General features: G+C 31.3%; 1 protein-coding gene across 1 annotated transcript in view; it reads right to left on the bottom strand.

The window, feature by feature from the left end:
- Positions 1-362: 362 nt before the first annotated feature.
- The window catches only part of LOC123656459 (potassium voltage-gated channel subfamily KQT member 1), a 49894-nt gene continuing 22501 nt past the window's right edge, over positions 363-27755 (bottom strand). Inside the window, exons 6-15 of the mRNA XM_045592141.1 lie at positions 27123-27233; positions 26713-26900; positions 25784-25935; positions 11890-11988; positions 6448-6518; positions 5206-5333; positions 2588-2684; positions 2210-2511; positions 1985-2091; positions 363-616 (exon numbers count right to left, since the gene is read on the bottom strand). Of these exons, the coding sequence (XP_045448097.1) occupies positions 363-616; positions 1985-2091; positions 2210-2511; positions 2588-2684; positions 5206-5333; positions 6448-6518; positions 11890-11988; positions 25784-25935; positions 26713-26900; positions 27123-27233 (1509 nt within the window). The remainder of the gene's footprint in view (positions 617-1984; positions 2092-2209; positions 2512-2587; positions 2685-5205; positions 5334-6447; positions 6519-11889; positions 11989-25783; positions 25936-26712; positions 26901-27122; positions 27234-27755) is intronic.

Raw genomic sequence — 27755 nt, 5'->3', positions numbered from 1 at the left:
TCCATCTACAGGTATAATAAGCTATTTATAAGCAGTAGGACAGATTAAGCGTATTTACTATTTTAACTATCTTTAGTTCTCAATTACCATGTCTACATCGAGTCTTTGGTCTGTATAGGTACCTTAACTGAGTGGAATTATCACTTAATTTTACCACATAACCTACGAGTATATCGTTGTTTTCAATTCATTACATTAACCGCACCGCGCCCCAGTCTTAGGCTGGACCTCATACGTAACAGGCGATTTAAACGCTTTAGAAAAACTTGTGAGAGTTAACTTAGATTATTGTGCGAATAATTTAACACAGAACACACACAATCATATTGCCTCTCAATATAAGGTCGCACTTGACGTTCGACTCATACGTCGGGACGCAAAAGGTGGAGGTCGACAGCGACGTCTCGCCTGTGAGGCCGCATCATGCGCGGAGGATGCTCTGGCTGGATAGCTTCACCCAGCAGCGCCGCGTCCTCGGCGAGCGAGTCGCCGGAGCCGTAGCCGCGCTCGTCGGCCGCCTCGCCCTCCCCCCACGACGGCGAGCCGGAGCTACCCGATCGCGTGCCGCCCGCCTCCGCCTCCGTCTCTACTTCTACCGAGCAGCTTGGACATACCTCTGCAAATTCATCGCTATTTAATGATCTTGCTGTACTAGTTTAAAAATACTCCTTTTGAATATTAAAAGGAAAGGACCAGTCTTTTAAACCTAAAAAGAACACATGGATAAGAAAATATTATAAATCTTTTTAAATGAAAAATCATTCACATTAATGATTTTATTTCATTTTGTATTGGTGTGCTTGTTTTACACTCATTGCTTAATAAAAGTTCAGAGTAGAAATAATTCCTAAAATCATAAAATTTTATTGCGCATGCAATTTATATAAATCATTGTGAGCTTCAATTTAGAATCAAGTAATGAACTATAATTTAATTTGTTTTATATGACACAGTCTCAAATAAAAAATGTAATTGATAGAATTATACGTTTGTCACTATTTTTAAACTAGCTGGAGCGTCGTTATACTATAAATCATTTAAAACGTTATTTTGATTTAGATATCATAGTCACTACTTTAACAGGATTACATAACATGCGAAAATAAGAACAAGGTCGTCACATAATAAATAAAGTAAACTAAACAAAATTGCAAAGTACCACCGTATTAGCATTTACTGGTACGTACTACAAACTAACATCAATAAAATTCACGAAAAATATTTTTATATCATCTGAAAATTTAGATACAATTCGTCCATGACCTTATAATTTAATAACATAAATAAAAAAAAAAAAAAACATTTTATAATAAAGAGAAATATTTTGTATTAACGATATGTACTCAAAAGGACAAAATGCGAAAAATCGGAAATCTAAATACAAGTTACAACACCATTAATGAGCATTCACGAGGTAGGAGCGAGTGGGAGGGAGAGGGCACAGAGATACTATATAACGAATAACATTCCACACATCAAGAGGGGATGGATCAGGACTCACGCAGCCGACGACGGCCGATAAGAATTGGGCTGTCCAAAGACGTCGGTCAGAGAGAAGTCGACGACGAATAGTCTTCATAAGATGCTGCAATTTTGTAATATTCGCATATTTATACCTATAGCAACGACGTTTAATTGGTTAAATGGGTTTTATGTTATACGCATAAATTATCGCATTTATTATAAGGTAAGAAATAATCTGCTTCCATGCATACAATTCACACAATATAATTAGCAAAAAAGGTACGGACTTTGTAGGTTTTAGTTAATCTCATGTATAGTGATAATGTCACGTATTTTTCTTTAAAGATGATATATTACAAGAAATATTAAATTTGTTAATTAATATTGATTTGTTACATTCTTATGTGATTTTATTTATAAAATGATATTGAGGATATTTAATTAATAGTATGTAGAGGGAAATGTATAAAGATTAGTGTTTTATCTGATTGACCATATGTTGATAATATTGTGAGTATACCTGAACTGTCAGTCACCAGACGTGGTGGCGTATCCTCACGATCTGTTGGTACCACTATCACTACTTCATCATCCCTTGGTGATTCTTCGCAACGACTTGACGATGTTCTAAAAGTATTCCAGTACATTTATTAATCTATTTATATCATCTATTAAATGTACATATATGTATGTGAGATCGTTAAAAAAAATGTCAACGTATAAAATAATCGTAGAAGTATCTTACTTAACGATGACTTTTTTCCTCATGAATCTGGTGCCTAGATCCGAGTAACCTCTGTTCATCGGCCTCTTATATGGCATTGGGTTTGTTGAGGTTGGAGTGGGTTGTTCAAAATTACGGGACACGGGTGAGTTTGGTTCTGAATATTGTTTATCTGCCAACGCTGGGCGAGTTCTGTTCGGAACTTCTCCAGAAGTCCCACTTTCTGCACCTCCGTTTAAGTCGTTACCGGTCCTTCGTATGGACCTTCTATCTTCTTCGTACAATTCTAATAAATGATCCAATTTACTTTCTATGTCATCTACCTAAAATTATTTAAAAAAATATTTTAATTTTATATTGTTATTGAATACTCATAGTAAATTAAGTAAAAAAACTTACTTGTCTTTCAATTTTAACTACTCTGGAAGCTAAACTTATCTTAGAAGCGTAGACATCTTTAGCCTTTGAACCTTGCTTACCAAGAATTTGGTCTAACCTGTAGAATAATAATAATAAAAATATAAATTGTATAATTAGGACTTGAACATTTTGCAGAATGTATACCTATGCAGTAAATATTTAATCTGAACAAATTTGAGTAAACGTAAAAATATTGGCAATAATCACCCTTTTGTTTACTTTTCAATGCTAAAACTAACTACAAAACAAGAGCTCCTTGAAAAGCGGATTTCACGCTGTAACGAAAACAATAACAAAATTAAAATTTGTAAATAGTAATTTAGTATAAGAACTGTTGTTGTATTGTGTTTTCAATAATTTTATTACTTATTTTTTGTTCATGTATTAGTAACTATTCTTAAAAATATTCGTTGGATTATACTTTTATTTCACGTTTACTCTTTTCTTTAGTTGAAAATAAGCTTCTTAAATTTAGCACTAGTCGTAGTTTTAGTTATTAAAAAGAAAGATTCGTGCAGAAAAGTGCGATTGACAAAACGAACCAGTAATTCTTAATTATCTAAAATTAAATAATTACCGGTATTTGTGAATAAATAAAAGATGTGCTGTAAAATATGCCGAAAAAGTGTACCAGTAAAAAAACTACAAGTAGGTATATAAATATATATATTAAAATATTTTATTAGGGCAAAGCAGAATATTTTATTTCATAAAAAATAAGTAGGAACAAACAAAATTCTGTGTACGTAAAATTAATGCTTTCTTTTAAGGATTAATTTTCGGACTGTTAAAATACAAAAGAAATTAGTTAATTGGCATTTATATATATTATAATGCTCAATAATAAATATTTAACGATTACTACTCTTTAATATATGCGTACTATAATATAATAGTACTGCGATTTGTTCTATAAACTCGCATTTTCCACTTCTTCTCAAGCGTTTTCCTTTCATGTTACGTACAAAATATATACAAAAATTTCATATTAATGTACAAAAATCCTAAAATATTTTTAGGTAAAAAAAATAAAAAAAATACACTTTTCTATTATTGATAATGTTGTGTATTTTTTTACGTTCTACTTCAAAATGGCAAGTTAAAAATTCTATATCTTCACCTTCTTTTAATATCTACGTAGCTTTGTCGAGTAAACATTGGTACGTCTAATATGATTTCATAAATTCAAAGTTTAAATAACGCCACTTATACGTGAAAGATATTTTTAAATATAATTTTCTTCGTACATTTTTTTTTGCTTAACAAGAAAAAAATTTTTTTAATTAAAATAGAAGTGGTTTATTATTATGTACTCAACAGAAAATTAAAGGAAAAAACCTTATATTTTTATTATATATGATAGGTATATGATTTTTATAAAGAGACGAATTCAAGAGAATGGATACTAGAACGAGAGTAGAGCAGAATTGAAGTCGCGTTTTATGCACCATACCATTGGCGATATTAATTTGTTAATATTCCGTATCTCACCTGTACTGTAGGTTCTTGGTTCGATTTAGAAGATCGGCATGCCCAGAAGAGTACTGTTCTATCACGTCTTTCACGTCGTATGGTTTCAAGGCTTCTCTAAATCTCTTGCGTGCGACAAAATACTTGAGCTATACAGAAATAAAAAAAAAATCCTCATGCGAATTCATTTGTCGGGTATCATTTCAGTATTATAGTGTTTATGCAGTACAACACTTATGGTAAGTAAGTTTCCCTTTTGTACGTTTTAGCCATGTTGTTTAAAAAGGGTATTTTTTGTTGTTGTATAGTATGTAAGTAATGGTATATATATTGCTTTGGAACTTAAACATATCATAAAGTCCGTAATTTTGTCGTTACGTTTCATATTACTTATTTTAAGTTCGAGGTGTCGGAGTTTGTACGATACAGTATGTTTGTACCTACTTACAAGCTAATGAAGGATTGTTTCCATAGCAATGGTAATAAAGGTAAAATAAAGATGTAGTTTATATTTGTTTTACAATAAAGTGTTTCAGTCATGCTTGTTAAATAAAATCTATCGTACTCACAAAATATTATCATAAGGAAACACGTTTCATACCTACCTATAGTTGACAAATTTTCTTTTGGACATTACGTATTTCATTTACGCAAACACAAAGTACTACAGAATCCGCTGAAAATGTTCGTATTTAGTAATAGATAGAGAGACTCAGTTTATGTACTTTGTTTAATAATAGAAAATTTTCAGCGGTGTTTTAAAATTGTTATGTTGTAAGTAATTGATGTTTAGGTATTGCAGCAAAACACCACTACGGAATTGAGCTACTTACAAATATTGTAACATATTGTAGAGTATAAGCAATTGTTTCTACTCAACTAATTCTAGAAGTATAGTCCAGACGAAAAGGGTTTGAAGATTTAAAATAGGAAAAGGTAAATATGCCATAGTGCAGATGTTTAAGGGTTTCTTGAATAGTGTCGAGTAAGGGCGCTAAATCCGTACGAATAATTGAAAGAGCCAAAAATCACTATGCCATTACGATTTTAAATTTTTGTTTTGCAATAGATCGATTATACGTACGGATCTAGAGTGTTGGGACCTGAAATGTTACCCTGATGAGTACCTAGTCTGGACGTTTTTCACTCGCGCCAACAGGTCGACGTGCCCCGCGGAATATTGTTCGATTACATCCTTTACGTCGTAGGGCTTTAATGCTTCCTTAAATTTACGTCGGGCCACAAAATACTTCATCTGTTAGAATTCCACAACATACACTTATAAATTCATAATTTCTGTTACATCATTTTTTTCAGTTAAGCCTAGTCAATAGTCACTTGTTGGATTATTTTTTTACGTATTCATAACATGTTTTTATTTTTAAGTCTTTTCGTCTTGCGAAAATCAATTATCTATTTCATTTGTCTAGCATAGAAGATTTGTGATGAGTGTTCGTAATAATTATTTCTTACATCACATGTAAAAGATGTGGCCCATACGGCTTATATTAGAAGAATTAAGTATGAAGTCAGTCTCCGATTTGAGAAGTTCATATACAAAACCAATCACACAATATAGCCCGATAAAAATAAATTAAGGTGAAATAGTAAACTCGGGTCAAGCTACAAAGTTTGGACATTGTAAACACCTAAATAATTCACTACGCCTCGAAGACTACTTCACTTCGCTCTTTCACCCATCTTATTAATTATGCAAAGGGCAGAAGGTGAACTGGATTCGTTTTACATGGAGCCCGAAGCCTTATTTCTTAATTTTTATGAAGACGTTGCAACAAATTCTAAGCATCTACCTCCAACGTAAATCAGAACATGAAGTTTTTGATAAATAATAAAATAACATAAGTACCCGTTGGACCAACATTAAGTTACTAGTTTCTCCATCGTTTGTGTTTTTTATATGAAATAAGTTCTTACTGTATAAACTTATGTTACGATGTTGTATAATAAATTACGTATGAAATTTGATTAAGTTGGTTAGTTTACAAAGTTCAACAGTGAAGTACAATATGTTATATAAATTTCGACATAATTTTTTGGCTTTTCATAAAGAGCCGATTAATACTAATAATATACCGATAATATAAATAATAACTTTTATTGTCAGATGTCGTTGTCGACCTTTGCTAACTATGTATTAAGACTGCATACAAAAGCGATTTGGCCTGAATGTAGTGTTGTCTCTTCAGACTTTTCTTGTATTATAAAAATATATTATTACCATATACGACTTAAGCTAAGCCTTTTTATGTCTATACTTTCACAGATTGTGAAATTTCATTTATATGAAAATCCTACTTCTTAAATGAAGTGGACGATTGCTATAGCATATAAAATATTTGCTTACATACCTTTCTAATAAATCGAATGGCAGCTTTGTGACGCGGTGTCAATGTGACGCAACGCGGCTCATCGTCTTCGTCTGCATCAAAACGTAATATTCAATTAAAGTTCTGAAACAAGATAATGGACTAGGAGCGGCGCGGGCGGACGCCGCACAGCGTGTTTTAAACTCTTGTAATATATATGTTAATTATAACTTTACTCCACTCTGACAACTTAGTTGCATTATTAGTAAAACAAATTGACGTATTATTTATTAATACTGTATTGGGTTATTACCCATGAGGTTTTTTTAATTTTGGAGAATAAAGTTATAAAAGTTATAAAAATCACCTAATATTAATTAAAAAACTTGATAAAAGAATGTTGTTAAATTTAATTATTTAAAAAAATTAAAACAATTATATAAAATAAAATTACTACTAAAAAAAAGAAACAAACAAGGACACAGTAAAATATTCATATTTGTTTCTGATTTAAAAACGAAGATTTTTTTTGATAATATAAATGTATATAAGAACCCCGCATAGTTAGAATAAATAGAGTCCTTTTTTTAAATAATTCCAAAAGGACTTGGAACAGAAATAAAATGAAGTATATAACATACACATATAATAATGGTCTCCTTACATTTGGGCTGTTTTCAACCTCGGGAGGCAACAGGTAGGTTGGGTTTATACCCATTTAATCTCTTTATTTTGTTTTAATTAAAATGCGATACATATTTTAAAATTTATTTTGATTGGTTTTGTAGATCCCTTAATCATTTCGGATTTTTATAGAAGCTTTATTGTTGTTCTATATACAGAAATATTTTGTGGGGACTGTTTCTAAAAACTTTGTACCCCTTTTTACGAAAATTTCGTGGACGGAGGAGTATGAAATTTCGCATACTTATAGTTTATATAGAGAAGGAGTGCAGAATGCTAATATTTTTTTTAAATTATGCATATTAAATCAATAAAAAATACATTACACACATTACCATGTATGTGACACACACACGTATATTATACTATTTTGTTGATTGTCATAGTTTGTAGTCAAATTGAAAAATTTAAAAAAGGGTTTATTTATTTTCATTATTTTTTGGTTTTTGGTAATTTAAATCTTTAATAATGGTCGAATTTCGACCGCTGCGCGACCACTAGTTTTAGGAAATCTGTCAATTACTGATATATTGATTTTTCCTTCGAATGCATTAGAATATTCTTAATCAAATTTATTGCAAAGTAATTAGCATATTGTTTTTTTTAGGTGTGTGAAAGATATTTGCTACATCCCCCTGTAACCAAAGGCTTTCACATTTTCTTAAACACTTCATTTTTTAATTTGTTGTTATGTTTATGGAATATATCAATAACATTTATATTACAAGAACTAGAAAGAAAAAAAAAAATAATTCAAAAAGATTCGAGAGAATTCGATGGTAAAAAAGTTAATAACTTTTTTTACTGTCGGAGACTGTCATCCGTCAAATAGCGTTATCCACAACTGTTGAAACAGGCTCTTAATCAAAATAAACTGTGACATATATTTTATTCGTATACTCCCATTTGTTAGATAAGTATATTTTTTATTAGTATATATAACAAATATACCAATAAAAACTTTAAATTGTGTAAAATGTAAGCCAATATAAAAATTCCACATTCTTATATTTGTATTATTAGATGGAATCTTTGTAATTTTACTGAAGGAGTTAAAACTATAAACCATAGTACCTAATTAAAATGCAAGTTGTTTATAAACATTATTTTTATTGTTTAATACTCTAATGCGCTTTCTTTTTGTCAGGTGCTTTCACTTTGTACGATTTTTATTTTTGTGTTACCCACACATTAGGAAATTCTAAACATTTCTTTAATATCATATCAAAAATCGACCGTTCCGGCGGGGATAATGCATTTAGCTATTCAATAAAACAGATTATTGTTATTATATTGTCTAACGCAGTTGAGACATCGAACGAAATGAAATGATTTATTTTGGTTATGACATCTTCACAATTGTAACAGTGACTTAATGCAATATAATTAGTTACATTCGTTTTATCCGACTGCGGCAATGCCGAAAAGCAGGGTTATGTTTTTGCTCTGTATGTGTGAACATCCGTTCTGTCTTTTTTCTTAACTTCTAAAAGAATAAAGTTGATAATATGTCCATTTAAATATAAGATGTTACTCAGTGTAATTTGGCTCATTTGTTTCATTTGTTTTTTAGTTGATATTTGATAATATTTGTAATAGTAGCTGGGTCTTTAGACTTTATAAATCTTTTTTAAAGCTGTAAGATTTACAAAAACATACGCTTCTAGTAGGATTTTAATACTTGAGAATGTAAACAATATAAATATCAGTCAGTCCGCTTATTACAATGCGTGCCTTAAATGTAATGTGCTTGCTAGATTTAACGCACGCATTGTAATAAGCGAGCGCGGCCATTTAGTATGAAGACCAACAAGGCTAGACTCGATCGAAAGCGTCAATAAGTTTATTAATTATTATTACAAATTTTGTATATCATTAGTAAGTAGTTATATAATTTAGCTGGGAATCTCATCATCCATTTGGGAATTAATTGCTATAAAAGTAAAGTTGCTATAAAAGGTAGTCGTGTACAGTATGAACAAATCTATGCGTTTGATAATTGATTGATAATTTGATTGATTGACGTTAGCTTTTTTATCTCTTACAACTAAGAATTTTCTCACTAGGAAAACTTTTGATTTTGGCACTGATTTTAGAACGAACGTGGGAAACCATATCTGAAAAGGCATTGATCTCATACATTTAATATTTCGACGTAACTGACTCTTTTTAACCCCCGACGCAAAAAGAGGGGTGTTATAAGTTTGACGTGTCTGTCTGTCTGTGGCTCCGTAGCTTGCGAACGGATGAAGCGATTTCAATTTAGTTTTTTTTTTTTGTATAAAAGGCTCCAAACCTATCAATTCAATGACAAATAGTCTAAACTAACCTAACTTAACTAAGCAAGATAGATGAATTTAAAAATAAAATTAAGAAAAGAAAACTTTTATAAAATTACTTCAAAATATTGCGTTTCGGATATGACCGAAACGACGTCTGCCCAAATAATAGGGCTGGGGTAAAAGAGTTAGGGAGGCATGTGATACTAATAAAAAAAAAAATAGTAGATAATAAATAAGTAGGAGCGCTCCCCCAACGCGATGTATTTTTTTAGAATTATTAATACTCGTAAATACTTAGGTACTTTAAGATTGAGTTTCATTAATTATTTTTTACTTTTTAAGGCAAGTCAGGTAATTGTGTCGGGTTTTTTTTTTAATTTTAAATTTAATTTTTATTACTAAAAAAACTAAGATTTTCGGAAACATCTAAATCCAATCTCGGTTAAATTACATGCATTTAAAGTATTAATTTTTTTTAAAACTAAGCACGTTTTTATTCCTTAATTTAATTTAAATAAAATAGAAGTGAAAAATTTTTAATATAATGCAAATATTATGGTACATGGTATACTATTACATTGTGTCAACTAATTTAATATTGAAGTGATATTTCTTTTGCCACGTTAGAGAAAAATTATGAGAGTAAATTTATTCGATGCGTGCGCACACCGTCACAAAAACCGGACACCCTGAAGCTAGTCAACGAAGAAGAAGTTAGCAATGTGAAGTTAGCTAGCCAATGAAGTATAGCTTCTTTACTTGCGTACATAAGTACATATACACTTCTTTTTACGTCTAGAATATACGTAGGTCAAACATGATCATACGATTAACGTGTTCTCCGAGGCTCAGTGGGGACATCGATAAGGACAGACACCTAAACCGGAAACAAATATTTGTACTAACACAAATATCTATCCCGAGCGGGAATCGAACCCGCAAACCACCGCTGTTTAGGCGTCTACACGGCACATGCACCGCTACACCTATATAGGAGACTATAGATACTATACATCAATTGTTACGGATATTTTATTCAAAATGGTACAAGATTTAAAAAAAAAAATGATCGTAAACTACGTAGTTGAAAACAAACCTCCATTGAGTTTTATTATTCAGAAATCTTTGTTATCATCATCGAGTCAACTGCTAAAAACATGGTTTGAACACAATGAAGATTAGGTATCTGTTCAAGATTAATCAGACTGGTTCTAAAATTAGTTATAATAAATTGAAATCAAATTTAGGTGATAAATGTCAAAGCAATATCTGTTTCACAGAGTTGTTTTGTGCACACAATTGTCCAGTTGGTGTTTTATCAAATGTATAACTTTTATTGATCGTACAGATGTGTATGTAGCGTGACGGGGGCAGCAGAGGCGCTCTCCGTTCGTTATTTTTACGGGTAGCAAAAAATTTGCGATTTGTTATTTTTTTATAAATTAATTTTTTCAAAATCTTATTTGTATCAGTTGAAAATGATCACATTCAAGTTTAAAAAAACGAAAATAGTTTTAAAATATTTTGACAAATATTGAGATTAAAACAAAAAGCTTGGCTTCTTCCTTTAATTATTAATAGACTCATCAAGCAACCAATGTTTCTATAGAAATTTAAAAAAATCAACAACAAGATAAAAACATAAATACGGCTAAAACAGGCGTTTTAATTTATGGAATAAAGAAGAAAAATAATTCGATTACAAATAAAGATATTCCGTTTTATTAGAAGGCCAATATATCAATTAAGAATTGTTACTTCGTCGTCAGCACAATGTTATGCAACATACTATTTATTCTGTACGTGAAAAATTTTAAGGAAATATTTTTTTCTATAATGGGTATATCATAATGAATATTAAGCTCTTTTATCGATTGGATTATTTGATTACTGGTGTCTATGAAAAAAAAAAACAATAAAAATCAAAGAATTAGACTGAGAATTTAGTACAATAACTTGAATTTTTTTATTTATATCAATTTAACATTTTGTCTGTTTCAGGGCAACGACACTGATTCATTTACTGGTAGCTAAGTAAAAATCTTACGTTACTTTTAAATGTTGTGAATGTTAAGGAATAATAGACTCGACGTTAAATACAAAGTATATAGTATCAATAGCAAAGTATATACTTAACTTACTATTACGGGAATTATTTAAGACTATTATTAAATTTAAAACAAAGACTGTTTCTTACTTAGTAATTATAGATAACATTCCACATGACTGAAATTAAGCATTCCGTTCCATAAGACCATTTTTAAAAAATTTAGGAAAAAATCACTTCGGATTAATAATTAATATGCAAGCATATAATCTTTTTTAATAAGCTTTAGCCTTTTTTAGTTTTTCGACTACCTAAGAAATACAGTATTAAAGTTATATTTATAGTGTTTTTTCATAACATTTAATGTATGTATATGGTACCTTACTACTCGAAAGCGACAGTGAGAGCATGTCGTTAGACGAAGAGGTTTTGTTTTATATGGAAATATATTTTAGCCTCTTTAGCTCTTACCATCAGAGTTTTTCTTGGAGAGCGCCGTCTCGGCCACTGAGTCCTCGCTGTAGGAAGGGTTGATGGGTCGAGTGCGCCCTGAGCGGCCGTTCGTCGCGCCTGCCAACGCATACATACGCTCACTTCAACACTAGACCCATTCTACTATCTATCCAGTTTAATGAGGTTTTCGTTACACTTTTTTAAATAATGATTCGGATGTCGGTTTAAGCTACAATGCAATGTTTGCTACGCGCTAATGCAGTGTCTTACATCTTGTCGTTAATACGCTACGCGATTCCGGATTTCAAACAAATACGCCCGTCTGCCTGTCAGTCCGCTGTCTGTGTATTATTATACGTTGAATAAATGTACCGCACTTTTAATGAAACAGTGACCTACTCCCTCATTTCATCTTTTATGGTCGATTATGAAAATTTTCCATCGTATAAAATACTTTATAGTGTTAATAAAGTTTTATGTTCTTCTCTATGACTATATTTAAAAAAAACGAAAAATAAGAAGTTTTATATAAGTACAATAATATTATAATATGTACAATATTTTAAATATTACAAACCAATGTTCTTTATTTTCAAAGACTTAATAATGAATACCGATGATTGCATCACTATGGTTCGGTTCACTAACCGAAATCACTTTGTTGCTATAACTTATTTACTTATTTTTTACTTTTATTATGGTTACTTACTTTGATTAAATAAAAAAATAATTACTATGATTGATTGTAAGACATGTCGAACAAAATTGGTTGAACTTTAAAGATATCGTAAACACTATCATTTATGGTACAATACGCAACGTTATTTTAATAATCGTAAGGTTGTCTTATTCTTACAATTATTATAAAATAAATGTAAAAAAAATATATCGGAATTTAATTTATAACTTAACAAAAAGAAAATTTGTAATTTTACGACTAATTTATTTTTATTGCAGATTTATGATATTAGTCATGAACGGTGAATGGTTAATGAATTTTTTTCAATTATTAATTATTTATTTTTAATTATTTTATTTCATATAACTTCAATAACTTTATTAATTCAGTGTACTGCAGTAAAGAAACGCCTAAATAATGAGGTCAATGCAGTGGTTGCCACTTAATGTCTAAGCAAACTATCGATCGATTTGTTATCTCTTTCTTACACAGGTGTACGTAATCACTTTACTTATTAGTGTACCTATAATTTTTAAAAGTTCAGTAATAGGATAAACTATACGTATAATATTAATAGAATCGTTTTCAAGTAACCCTTTGTCAGTGTGATATTTATTGCCACTGAATATTGTTATAATGAAACAACTTTTTCGGATTTTATAGCGAGAGGACTCCCGTGACCCCATGGTCGCTGTACAGTGTTCGAAATGTCGGGCATCAAAAAATTAATAAACTGCAATAAAATCCGAAAAAGTTTTTTCATTATTATGAGTGAAATTCGCGTAAACATTAGAAAATAATAACTGAATATTGTTGCTGATACTATTTCAATATGTATATCGTTTAAAAGACCATGACAAATAGAAAATTTTATGAATTTTAGAAATATGAATGACATTTTCGGCTGTGCTGTACTTACATAATGCTCAATGCTACAATAACTATGACTGACTCATTAGTAGTAAAACGATATGTATGTATGTATAATATTTAAAGAGTTTAATGTAAAATTTTAAAATCTGAACTTATAAAAGCTCAGTACGCGACGACAAAAGTTCGACGAAGGTGATCTACAATTTTTAAGGAAGGAAGACAAAAATTTCATTAATTTTAAACAAAAAAAAAAGACACCCGACAAACACTGCAATTTTAATGTTTCTCTGAATTTTTTCTATCACGATGCTTATTTTTCTAATATTTTATCAGATTATGCTTGTATTTAAATAAAGTACCTATTTTGAAAATTTCTATAAACTCTGTAAGAAAAAAAATACGTTGATCTTTGAGTTTGGGGTGTTAAAAAGTTACTATAATAACATCATCACGTGATTAATGGACGACCATGATGGAGTAGCAATCATGTTGAATTTAATTAAACTGATAGATTATTTTCCTACCAAGGGCAGATTTACGTGCTCATTAGGCTATAGTCTATGGGCAACACACATGAGTTCACGCTATTTTTGGCGTAAACTTGTGGAGGCCTATGTCCAGCAGTGGACTGTGATAGGCTGTAATGATAGGCTATAGTGGAGTAAGCCACCAAAATACATGGCGACAAATTTTACTTTTTAAGACCCTTTATGTCACAAAACTCGACATTCTTACGTTCTTCATGTCCCATACAGTAAGTAGTCTAATGGGGTTTACTTGTCGCACGAACGTCTAGGTACATATTGTTATAATTATATTTTAATTACCAACACATTGTTTGTCATGATAGAATATTAATTAATTCTAAAAAGACCAAAAGGAGAAAGAGTTTTGTTTGCAGAAGAAAAAAATATGAAAACGTATCCACTTCTTTGATTTACACTACAAAATTAATCATTCTCAATCTTTTTGTTGCGGGTTTTGTATCCTATTTACTTTGTCAATTTTTTTTATAGAATTTGAGATCTGTTTTCTCGTAATGTTTGTTTTTTTTTTATTTTAAGGAAATGTATACATTTCTTATTTATTTATTATACATACTAATATTATAAAGCGGAAGAGTTTATTTGTTTGTTTGTTTAAACGCACTAATCTTAGGAACTGCTGGTTCAAATTGATAAATTATTTTGGCGTTGAATAGTCTATTTACCAAGGAAGGCTATAGACTATATAACATCACGTTGTGACCAATAGACGCTGAGTATTCTATTGGTCACAACGTGATGTTATAAATAGTATTCATGAGAAATGTTACCAAAACGTGAAAAAATATTCTTTCTTGAGAGTTTCCGTTGCGTGCGCAGTATAAACGGTTAAGCCTACCCAAAAATTATGTAAGACGGAATTGATCGCCATTAAAAATTCTAAAAAAAGTCTGCACCAGCATATGTCTATCTTCAAAGTTTAACTAATTATAAAAAATTTTGGGTTATCAAGTTTGCACTATTTGCGAAGGTAGTTTTACAGACATGGTATTTTTGAACAAAATTAATCTTGACATCATTTGATTTCAATAAACTAAATATATCATAGTTTTAAAATAACTCCAGAACGAATTAATGATCACAAAAAAATTTAAAGGTTGATTTTAATGCATTAGTTAGCTAGGCATATGAATCCTTACGAATGAAAAATACTTGACCAAAGGGGCAATTTATGAAGATAAATATCTTTTATAGAATTTAATTTGGCCGCATAATTTAGGAGATAATATAAAATCAAATAAAACGATCCTGCCTTGCGCCGCGCACCCGTGTGAGTCGCACGAGTTGCACTTTATTGGTTAAAAATAATAATATTTATGTTTCTCAAATTAACATATAAAATGTTTTATGCATCTGCATTATTACCAGCGCTCGGAAATAAAACAAATAAATCATTTGTACTATCGCTCGGCTCCTATCTGGGTGATCGAGCTTAGCTCGGTATTTTTAGTAAATCGTGTTTTTTAAAAATCATATTTAAATAAGAATTAGATATTGATTCTACCGAAATAATAATAAAAAATATAAACTGTTTATTTAAATAAAAAATCATGAGAGCAATTAGAAAAAAAGGAAAAAATGATCGGTTTGGAGACATGGAATTTGAACCGTGGTCTTCTCGGTCGATCCTGACCGGCCGATTTCGCAACAGAGCTATGACAAGTATATTGACAATTGCGAAATTTACCTTCGAATTCTAACGATATTGTAGCCATTTTTTCATTGCCTAAAAACAGGGATAAAACGACATTTTCTAAAAATGAATCTTAGCTATATCAATTTATCGCCCCCGAAATCCCCTGCATACTAAATTTCATGAAAATCGTTGGAGCCGTTTCCGAGATTCAGATTATATATATATATATATATATATATATATATATATATATATATATATATATATATATATATATATACATGTATATATATATGTATACAAGAATTGCTCGTATTAGATAAAATGCATCAAATAAATTTTGAAGTAAGCACGTACGGAATAAAATTTTAGCAAACCTTATATCAAAGTTAAGTTTTGGTTGCTATATTGGTTTATCATATTAAAATATACGTATTTTAACATTTTTGAATAATCGAACTTTTAAGGTAATGATAACAATTGATTATATGATACGATTTGTCAGCGTTAAATAACACTTAACAAAGCTACTACTATTTATTTATTTATTTATACAATATTATATTAATTATTTCTATGTCAAATTTCAAGTTCATAGCACAAACAAGATAAGTGTGTTGCAGGCAAACGAAGAAAAACCGACTTCAATTATATCGACAAGTAATACAACGTAGGTAGACGAAAAAATAGTCAAGTAAATACGCATTATCAAAGATTACTCCAAAACTTGTAATCAGATCTCAATGAAATTTAAATGTGACCACATGATAAACATCGGCTTTCAATTAAAAATCATCAAAATCGGTACATCGGAGTTATCCCCGAACATACATTAAAATATATATATATATATATACGGTCGAATTGAGTAGCCTCCTCCTTTTTTTGAAGTCGGTTAAAAAATGAAGAACTTTCGTAAAAACTTTTTAAAGCCCTTTTACATTTTTATTGCGGCCCTCGTCACAAAATTCTTTTTCTCCTAATAACTATCTCTTTGTTTTTCTGATGTTTAACTATAAACTGCCTCTGTGCCCAATTTTAATAATTAGAAACTTAATACAGCCCTCCTTAAGACAGCAGCAATGTCATCCTCAGGCTGAGTCAGGTGTGATTGATTGATTCACGCGCGGATTGTCAGATCCAATACAAAATGATGTGTACTTTATTAGGTCAACAATGACTTTTGCTGTAGTATGATTTTAGTGACGAATACGTGTACTATTTTATTTATTACGTTATGGTATTATTATTTTCTTTTCTTTTTCCAATCATGACATATTATGACAATGACATAATGTAAATAAATTGAAAATAAAATATATATTTATGATTGACATAGCTTAATATTGACATTATACGATTTAATTAATTTAATGTTTAATGATAAGTTTGTTACTTTGTCTTATCGTAAGCCTTCCTCTATATTATTATAAAATCTTGCTCATGGTGTAACTAATTTGTGATGATGAATGAATGTAGGTATACTATATGGATGTGGATGAATGCTAGGTATATTTAATGTAATGTAATCTATATAATTCTTTGTTTGTGTTTGAAATTGATTTATTTTGTTGTATTTTCTTTGTTTTACGTAAACTATTTTGTATGCTTTTTCTTTGTATGGATCTTAGTCTAAAATAAACTTATATTAGTATTATTATTATTATTATTATTATTATTACGGCCCTGTCGTAAAGTTAGTTAGTAGGCGTTTATTAACTATTAATTATCTTCCTGCTAATTTTCAAGCTTGTAGCATAAAAAATGAAGGACTTACAAACAAGCTTATGATAGAGCTTAAAGCCCTTTAGTTCGGCCCTGTCGAAAAATTCGTTCCTAACGGACATCTACTATAAACTACCTTCCTGCCAATTTCATCCTTATGCGTCCAGTGGTTTTTGAGATTTAGTGGTGAGTCAATGGCATAAAGATTTTATGATTTATACGGATATAGATTAGTACCGTTCATGTTAAAACAGAGGTAATCATGTGCAAATACGTAAAAAACTTTCAAATTGCACTTTATAAGAAATTAGGAACTTATCTTAAAGTAGTTACAATTAATTAGTACCTGGGTGACCAAGCTCAGCCCGGTATTTTTTAGTAAATCGTGTTTTTTGAAAATCATATTTAAATACGAATTACATTTCGATAAAATATGATTAATATATTTCGATTTTAATGACATAATAACAAAAAATATGAACTGTTTATTTAAATAAAAAATCATGAGTGCAGTTAGAAAAAAAAGGGAAAATGATCGATCTGGAGACATGGGATTTGAACTATGGTCTTCTCAGTCGATTCCGACCGGCCGATTTCCCATCTGAGCTATGACACTCATTCTAACAATATTTTAGACATTTTTTAAAAAAACAGGGATAAAACGACATTTTCTAAAAATGAATCCTAGATAGATTTATTTATCTTCCCCGAAATCCCCTGCATACTAAATTTCATAAAAATCGTTGGAGCCGTTTCCGAGTCCGTTTCCGAGATTCAGATTATATATATAATCTGAATCTCGGAATATACTTGCTGTCTCGGCAAACGTTGTCTTGCCGCTAAACGCTATTTAAAAATAGGGGTTGGTGGTAGAAGTGTGAAAATTTAGGGTTATATGTATTTTTCAACGCCAAATCATAATAAAATAAAAAAATTAATAACTTATCTAATAATTAAAAAAAAATTGGGGTGGACTACCCTTAACATTTAGGGGGATGAAAAATAGATATTGTTCGATTCTCAGACCTACCCAATATGCACACAAAATTTCATGAGAATCGGTCAAGCCGTTTCGGAGGAGTTTAACTACAAACACCGCGACACGAGAATTTTATATATTAGATATACATATATACATGAATTGCTCGTTTAATAGTATTAGATTAGATAGATTTTTGTCTAACTACAAAAATCTGTCAAGTTTATGAAATTGTTCACTAATTAAGTATTTTTATTTAATAAGCGGCAAATGTTATGTTTTTTCTTGCTTTTTAACCGACTTCCAAAAAAGGAGGAGGTTCTCAATTCGAGTGTATTTTTTTTTTTTTTTTTTTTTTTTTGTATGTTACATCAGAACTTTTGACTGGGTGGAGCGATTTCGACAAATTTTCTTTTAATCGAAAGGTGGTGTGTGTCAATTGGTCCCATTTAAATTTATTTGAGATCTAACAACTACTTTTCGAGCTATATCTAATAATGCGTTTTTACTTGACGCTTTTTTCGTCGACCTACGTTGTATTATACCGCATAACTTTCTACTGGATGTACCGATTTTGATAATTCTTTTTTTGTTGGAAAGGAGATATGCCAAGTTTAGTACCATGATAAGGAAACCAGGATCTGATGATGGAATCCCAGAGAAAACGAAGAAACTTCTTGAAAATCCGCAATAACTTTTTACTGGGTGTACCGATTTTAATAATTTTTAATTTAATCGAAAGCTGATGTTTGTCATATGGTCACATATAAATTTTATTGAGATCTGATAACTACTTTTTGAGTAATCTTTGATAACGCGTAGTACTTGACTATTTTTTATATATTTTGCCGCTGAATCTTTAACACTGCGTCACCATATTATTCGTCCACCTCATTATGATTACCTCATTACCTTAAAGTCACTTGGAAGTTTATGGGGTTTCGTAAGCAAAATATAGCAGAGCCCTGTGACCTAAAAATCATGAATTTTCTCTGTAGCAAATCAATGTCTTTACAAACGTATAAAGTTTTGAAATTCTTGATTCTTTTCTGCAGAAGCTACATTCCGAATCGGTGGTAGCTTAGCTTTTAAATCTTAATTGTAAAATGACGATTGGCAACTGCCTTGGAAGCCTATTTGAGAAACGTTATTTCTGATTTTGATTTTATTTCATGATGGCAAATATTAAAAAATAAGTTTTTTAAAGGTAAATAGATCTCCTTGTAAGGAACGTGCTGTTTGAATATTTTTAATTCTAATTTAATATATATGTTTTTGATAACGGAACCCTATACCTTAAGTTCTGATCCGCACGCAGGTTTTATTTTGGGCACGTTTACTTTCATTGCGGCGCTAGATAGTTTGTATTGCATACTCGCCGCGCCTAGTGGTTTCAACCGCGTAATATCTGATTCCGTGGGAATAACGGGACAAAAGTAGCTATTGTGGCATTCTGATCTTCGGCTATCTATTTTTTTTGTTTGTATTATATTTTATGTAATACGTGGGTATTGAGGAATTATAAATTATTTTTAATATCATATAAAAAATACCAATTACAGCGGGGATCGAACCCGCACTTCCGACTCACCGTGTCGGCGCTTGAGCCAATTAAGCTATGGAACGATTTACTCTTCCGGTCGGAGTCCGGTCAATGAACGGCGTGAACTCATGTGTGTTGCCCATAATCACCACGCTGGGCAAGCAGGTTGGTGACCGCAGGCCTGATTTTGTCGCACCGAAGAAGCTGCTGCATGTCTTCGGCCTGTGTATTTCAAAGCCAGCAGTTGGATGGTTATCCAACCATCGGTCAGCTTTTTGAAATCCAAGGTGGTAGTGGAACTGTGTTATCCCTTAGTCGCCTCTTACGACACCCACGGGAAGAGAGGAGGTGGCTATATTCTTTACTGCCGTAGCCACACAGCAGCAGAATTTTTAATTACTATTAAATAATTACAATCAATATTGTCTGATTCAGCCTATAACATCGCACTGTAGGGAGTAGGACATAGAGGAAGAGGGTCAGAGTTTAACCCACCACTCTACTCCACGGTAGGTTGACGGTATATTCGGTACGGTATACTATGAGTATCGATCTACAGTCAGTTCAGTAATTTTTGGATGAAAGAGTAAGATATTATTTTATTTCCAGTACAATGTTAGTAAGAAGTAGGATTTATTAGTTTTCAGTATACGTTGTGGTTGGAAATTTGTTAGATTTGTTCTTTTCTATATTATTATATATTGTGAATACGTGAAGCTAAAATATTGTACCCTTTTTAACCGACTTCCAAAAAAGGAGGAGGTTCTCAATTCGACTGTATTTTTTTTTTTTTTATGTATGTTACATCAGAACTTTTGACCGTGTGGACCGATTTCGACAAATTTTATTTTAATCTAAAGGTGGCGTGTGCCAATTGGTCCCATTTAAATTTATTTGAGATCTAACAACTACTTTTCGAGTTATATCTAATAATGCGTTTTTACTTGACGCTTTTTTCGTTGACCTACGTTGTATTATACCGCATAACTTTCTACTGAATGTACCGATTTTGATAATTCTTTTTTTGTTGGAAAGGAGATATCCCAAATTTAGTACCATGATAAGGAAATCAGGATCCGATGAAGGGATCCCAGAGAAATCGAGGGAAACTCTTGAAAATCCGCAATAACTTTTTAGTGGGTGTACCGATTTTGATAATTCTTTTTTTGTTGGAAAGAAGATATCCTTAGTTTAGTACCATGATAAGGAAACCAGGATCTGATGATGGGATCCAAGAGAAACCGAGGGAACTTCTTGAAAATCCGCAATAACTTTTTACTGGGTGTACCGATTTTGATAATTTTTAATTTAATCGATAGCTGATGTTTGTCATGTGGTTACATATAAATTTTATTGAGATCTAATAACTACTTTTTGAGTAATCTTTAATAACGCGTAGTTACTTGACTATTTTTGCGTCGATCTACGTTGTATTGCTCGTCGATGTAATTGAAGTCGGTTTTTTTTTCGTTTGCGAGCAAACACAATTATTACGAATACTAACTACTGCTAATCGCGCAGACGGAGGAATATGAAATTTCGCACACTTATAGTTTATATGGAGAAGTAGTGCAGAATGCTAATCTTTTTTTTTTTAAGTTATGCATAAAAAATAAATTAAATCAATAAAAAAAAATTACACACACTACCATGTATTTGACCCACACATCCATAGGTATATAGGTACTCCTTGATTACTATAAATATAAATTACACACAAGGTCGTCTGTTCCTATGGTAAGAAACTTATTGCTTGTGTTATGGGTAACAGCCGGCTGATATAGCTAAGTTTTTTTTTGATAAATGTACATAGAAATATTACAGATATAAATATATAAATACAAATATTACACCTAGACTCAGGAGGCAATTGAACTCGCAACTCGCGGAATAGAAAGCAGGGCTCTACAAACTGCGCCAACGAGCTAGTCAAATTATTATTATAGAAAGACGAGTATAGTGTTTGACAACAGAATCTTAATAATGTTCAAACTTATAATTTAAATTAATTACGGTCGAGTCCGACAACTGGGCGATGACTATATAATAATTAAGTATTTTATTCCTCTATAATGAATTGTAAAAACTCTAAAGTCTATGTCACTTTCGAACTATGTCGTTTTCTAATGCTTCAAGAATTATTTATATCGATTTAGTAGGTTCAAAGAGTGAATTATTATTAGTATTTGGTACAAAAAAAAAAAACAATACAAACTAATCATTTTTTTATGTGTGGATGTCATAAACATACTTAGCTATATAGCAGATAATTATAAATACTGCTGATAAATACAAGTTTATTCAAAAATCGTGTCCAATGTAGAATTATAGAGTGACAAAAACCATTAGTGTGTGGAAGCACTCAACTATAAGACTATAAGCCCGTGATCACATAGCATAAAAACTCTTACACACTAGCGATCAGCCGCGTCGGCAGTTAACAGAGCTTTTTAACCGACTTCCAAAAAATTTATCAAGTAGTCACATTTAAATTTCATCGAGATGTGATTACAAATTTTTGAGAAATCTTTGATAGCGCGTATTTACTTGACAATTTTTTCGTCTACCTACGTTGTATTACTTGTCGATGTAATGTAAAAAAAATCGATAATTTATAAAAAGTCGATAATTTATAGCACATTTTTTAAATTTAATATTTTTCTGATTTTTTTTTTTGGTAAGAAATCTGCACATTCTCATTTTATTTTATTTTTCTGTTAAGCACTTTCAACTACTTCATTTCTTTTCGTAAAGGTTAAACCAATGTTAAATTAAAATTTTAAAGAAACTGCAAAAAAGGTATGTTGAGCCGCTAAGTAAAATATATCATTTTTAATATTCGCAAAAAACAATACTTGTATAAATATTGTTTATACAAGTATTGAGACGCCGCGTTGGCGCAACGGTCACAACAGCCATGGATTGTGTCTGTTGCGCTGGCGGTTGCGGGTTTGATCCCCGCACATTACAAACATTTGTATTGGCCAAGCAGGTGTTTGCCGTGGTCTGGGTGTTTGTGCATTTCTTGTTGGTCTCTCTCTGATAGCGATCGTTACTCATAGTAGGGAATATATAGCGTGGTAGTTTAAGCTCTGATCCTTCTTCTGCATGGGGAAAGAGGCCTATGCCCAGTAGTGGGATATTACAGGCTGAAGCGAATAAATATTGTTTACTAAAACACGGTAGAAGACTATCCGAAAAAAACTGCCACTTTTAGAATCTCCAGGACTGGAGATCAAACCATCCTCCATTAAATACAGCTCTGCATTAAATCAAAATCGTAAAAGGCCAACAATTAAAAATATTCGTTAAAAACTTTATCAACTTCATTTTTATTGCTTGTTAAAAATAAAACTTTTCTTTCTTGTTATGAAATTAATCACAACAACTTAATATTTGATGTAAATTTATTTCTTACAATTTAAATGCTTTGATTCAGTTTTTGATATGATATTAAAAAAGTTTCTAATTTCCTCATGTCTGGATTACACAAACAAATCAAACAAAAGTCCTTAAAAGTTTTGGTAAAAATCGGCAATATTTACAAAACGTACCGCCGTACGTGTGCCACTTGCCAGTACACATACTCGTACTTGTAGTTTTCTTTTGTATCACGTTTAGCTTGGCCACATGTACTCGAAATTCATAGACACTGATGTTGTCACTATGAAATATTAAATAACGTTACAAATGAATAGATTTCCATTTAATCATACGTGATGTTATCGGCGACTTTTACTTGATCTGAATAGTACAACGGTCCCTTCCTACATTGCTCGTTACCGATTTTATGTCATTGTTTTTTCTTTATTTAGCTTTTAAGGTCCTGTCATAATTCGCACTCTTGGCAAAGGTGCTAACAGGTACATGTTGCTAAATTTTCGTTTTTCGACCCTCTATTTGTTAAGATCTGCGCGATTTTGTCAGCCATTTGAAACGTGTTTTTCAATGAATGATCCTAAGTAATATGTGTAATGTAAAATTTTTTTTTGTACGCAGCGTTTCGTGTGTAAGTTTGAATTTTCATAGATTTTATTATGGTACGTGTACCCGGTGTACGTCTCTAAGTCTAGTCGACTAATTTGACTTTAAATTAGTTGAGTTGACCGCGTTCTTTAGACATTAAATAAATCAATTTTAATTTGTCTGTTTTATAATAAATGTTTTTTAGTCCTGACGGCTATTTTATTTGTGTAAGTTACGTCAATGGTGAATAATAAACTTTGAATTTATTTTCCTTGCCTGTGCTGATAATAATAGACATTGTATAGACAGGCAGACAATGACATTACTTTATAAATAATACACCTTTTCAATATCAATATTTGATTCGACTTTTCACTTCATGAGTATGTAATAAGTCTTTTGAATCGAATGGGCATAATTTATACATGTCTCCTATAAACTAGTTTACATGCATAACAAATGCAAAGCAGTGTTTATTACTCAGTTATTTCAAGATTTTATAAAATTAATCGAACAAAAATATAAGCTTAAAATGAAGCCATTCCAGTATCAATGCGTACGCTAAGACGCATCGTATATTCAAGAAATCGAATGTGTGATCCGCGCACTATGATATTAAACGAACGCAACTTAGGCATTTCTTGTAGGTCGATAATATATTAACGACAGGACTATCTGAGCACTTGCGCGGAAGCGATTATAAAGTTTAGAAGCCACTTGGTTACTCAATCATAGGTAGTTATGTGAAGCTTCTGGTTGCAATGTTGTTCAAGAAATATCGAAGCGATACCTTAACTACGCGGGTGCATTTTTATTTTAAAAAGTGAAAAAGAAAGAAATAGAAGGTAGGATCAGCAATCGTGTCTTGAGCTAAAAGACGCAGCCCTTATCGCCGGAAGCCGAATATTCTCTCCGGTATCAATGGAGCTACGTCGTTTACATATTCGCTTTTCGTGTATTCACATTTCTGAAAAGTTTTTTTTACTAATAAGAATTAATAAGAAACGCAGCAAAGTTTTTCGACTGTTACTGTCATGCCATAGTGCCGTCTAAAAGATGAAGAAAGAACCTTGAACGCAGCTTTTCCAACAATGGAGTAGACAACACGCATGGTCCCCGCTCGTTGTACGATTATCTATGAAACAGGGCAATATCATGTCACGCTCTATTTCACAAAGGAAATAATGTTATTATTGAGCACTACAGTATTTGTATTGAATGTGGCTTACTGTCGCGAGTCAAACTGTTGCTTCGTTCGTGTCTCGTTGTATTTTGGTAGTATTCAATCAATAGTTGAAGTGTCACAGATTTTAAAGAGATGATTTATTTGCACAATATAATTGCCTATATAACATAGTAATAAAAGGACTGCCATTATAAAAAAATAATCGAAATAACATTTTTCGGTTCTTAAATTATTACTGAGAAATAATGTTACTTGAATATAATAAATTAAAAACGTAGGAGCGTTAAGCCGTGCATTTTTCTTTTATTTGTCAATTGGAAAAACTATATTTTTTACTATATAACCCAATATATTCAAATGAACATACATGTGAAAACGAGCAAGGCAGCCCTGCGACAACTTTATGATCAACAATAGCTCTCTCGTAATTTTTTATTCAATTGTCGACGATTTAGACTTTTAGGGGATGTTTGTTTCTTTTGCAGATTTTATATGGTTATTGTACTTGGTTTCATTTAGCGCCTGTTTAGTTTAAGGTTATATAGTATTATGTTATATGTTAATTAAATAGTTTATGATTAACTAATACATGCATTAAAAATGTTAGACGACATTCAATTTGTTTAGGTTAATTTGCTGGTAGATATAGTTTTATGTTGAATGTGGTTAGGAAATCAGTTTAATTTGAAAGGTGTGTAATTTTTAATATGAGATATTTTTTCTGATTACTGAAAACGGTATTCTCAAGTTGTAACGAAGTAATTGACGTTAAAAGCTTACCAAGGTTTTCTGCACTAGCGTTGACGTCGTATCGATGCGCAGGCTTGGAGTGCGGCGCGGGGGAGTGCAGGGACGTACTCTTGTGTCGTCGGATCGTCGGCAGCCGCGACACAAAGGACGCATTGTTCTTGAATGATGCACTCATCACACGGCTGTCAAACGTGTATAACGGTCATTCGTTTTTCAGTTAAGCTTAAAACAAACACCAAGACTATGTAAACCTATGTACACTAAGGTGACGGCTAGCTTGCTTAAAATATTCATTTCACTCTTTAGGGATTTTAGCGTGGCTATGAAATGATAAGTCTACGTGTTCTTTGCATACATGTTAGTACAATGATGTACATTAATTAAGGTAACCGTGTAAGACTGTAAACTGTTTGTGTTTTAGTTCAAATACTCATACAAATAAGTATATTAATTCATTATTCAGTCCACAGAAGCACATTTCGCATAAAATGCAAGAAAAAAAGATTATGTACAAATTACTCAAAATTATTTATTATTATTTATTTTTATTTTATACTTTATGGTACACCACAAATATATTACAAACAAAGCATAAAGATAGTTATAGAGAGTGAAGTACAATGGGCGGAATTATCGTTAAAATACTACAAAAAGAATAAAGGGACATAGAGGTGTACATACAAACATATGCATACGCATAATTTATACATATGCTGTTGTAATAATAAAACTTATAAGTACAATACATATAAAAATGTACGACAGAAGGGGAGAAAACCATGGGACAAAAGTATCAAAACCCATATTATTATATAACACTAACGATTAATAATCGTCGATTATATATTTAATCGTTCTACTCGTAAAATTAGCAAAAAGTGACGCTAACATCGTGTCAATAACTTCTAATAATAAATAGTGGTTTAGGAAAAATATAAATGACAGAAAAAAATATTTACCTTGTTTGTGGACTGGGAAGCGGCACTTGATGGATTTTCCATGTAGCTATACTCATAGAATGTTCGTCGGCCGCGTAGCATCTCCATAAAGCTTGGATTAGAGTAGCAGCTGGTTGTCTTCTTCGAATCATATGTTTTTGTCGCTGCTGCTGTTGTACTTTCAAAGCAAAACCTGAACCTAAAATGCCCTGTTATCAAAAGGAATTACTGTTATTAATAAATTGCAATGTATTTTTTACAAAAATATAATATTTTTACAAATTTGAGCAGCTTGCCGTTTAATTTTAAAATGGGATAACCGGATGAATTTTTTTTAAATATTACATAATTGATATAAAAATTATTATATTCAGTATTTGATTATTAATTATTCATTATTCTATCATTAAGAAACGTTGTCATTAACTCACAGCAGGGAGGGCAAAAAACGATATTCCAAGAAGCGCGCAAAAGGAGGCTATGAATTTTCCTTGCCAGGTTTGCGGGACCATATCCCCGTATCCCACCGTGCACAGCGTGATCTGCAGCGAGAATAGCACTATTAGCAATGATCGACTTCAGAGTATTTCTTTTCAGAAAGGTCGAGACAAGTCAAGTCAATATCCAATGACGTTGATAATTTGAATACCTTATTTACTTTACAAAATAAGTAAAAATGTGCAGATATAGATTTGGATCTTAGCCTAGATGGTATATAATGGAAAATTAATGGAGAAAATATGTAATGAATGTTAATCTTTTAGTATTCCTTGGGTTCCAGAACAAATAAGTTATTAAAATAAAGGTCCAAAGTATTTTAAATTTTTATTAAATACTATACCTACGTGTGATACGTGTTTTTATATGCTAAACGAAAGTAAACAAAAGAAGAGGATTAAGATCTGAGATGATTACTTTATCAAGACAAAAGCTTTTTATTTAGCGGCTTGGTATTTAACAGCCGCTAAACAAAAAGATTTCTTTTCTTGCAAAAAAGTAAAAATGTTTATTTGTAATCTTAATCAAATAATAATCGTATCATTTGTTTAAGTACAAAACGTAGA

Source organism: Melitaea cinxia, chromosome 1 (genome assembly GCF_905220565.1).
Source record: "Melitaea cinxia chromosome 1, ilMelCinx1.1, whole genome shotgun sequence".
In the NCBI taxonomy this organism is placed as follows: Eukaryota; Metazoa; Arthropoda; class Insecta; order Lepidoptera; family Nymphalidae; genus Melitaea; species Melitaea cinxia.
The sequence above is the reverse complement of the archived record's forward strand: the minus strand, read 5'-3'. Positions and strand labels throughout refer to the sequence as shown.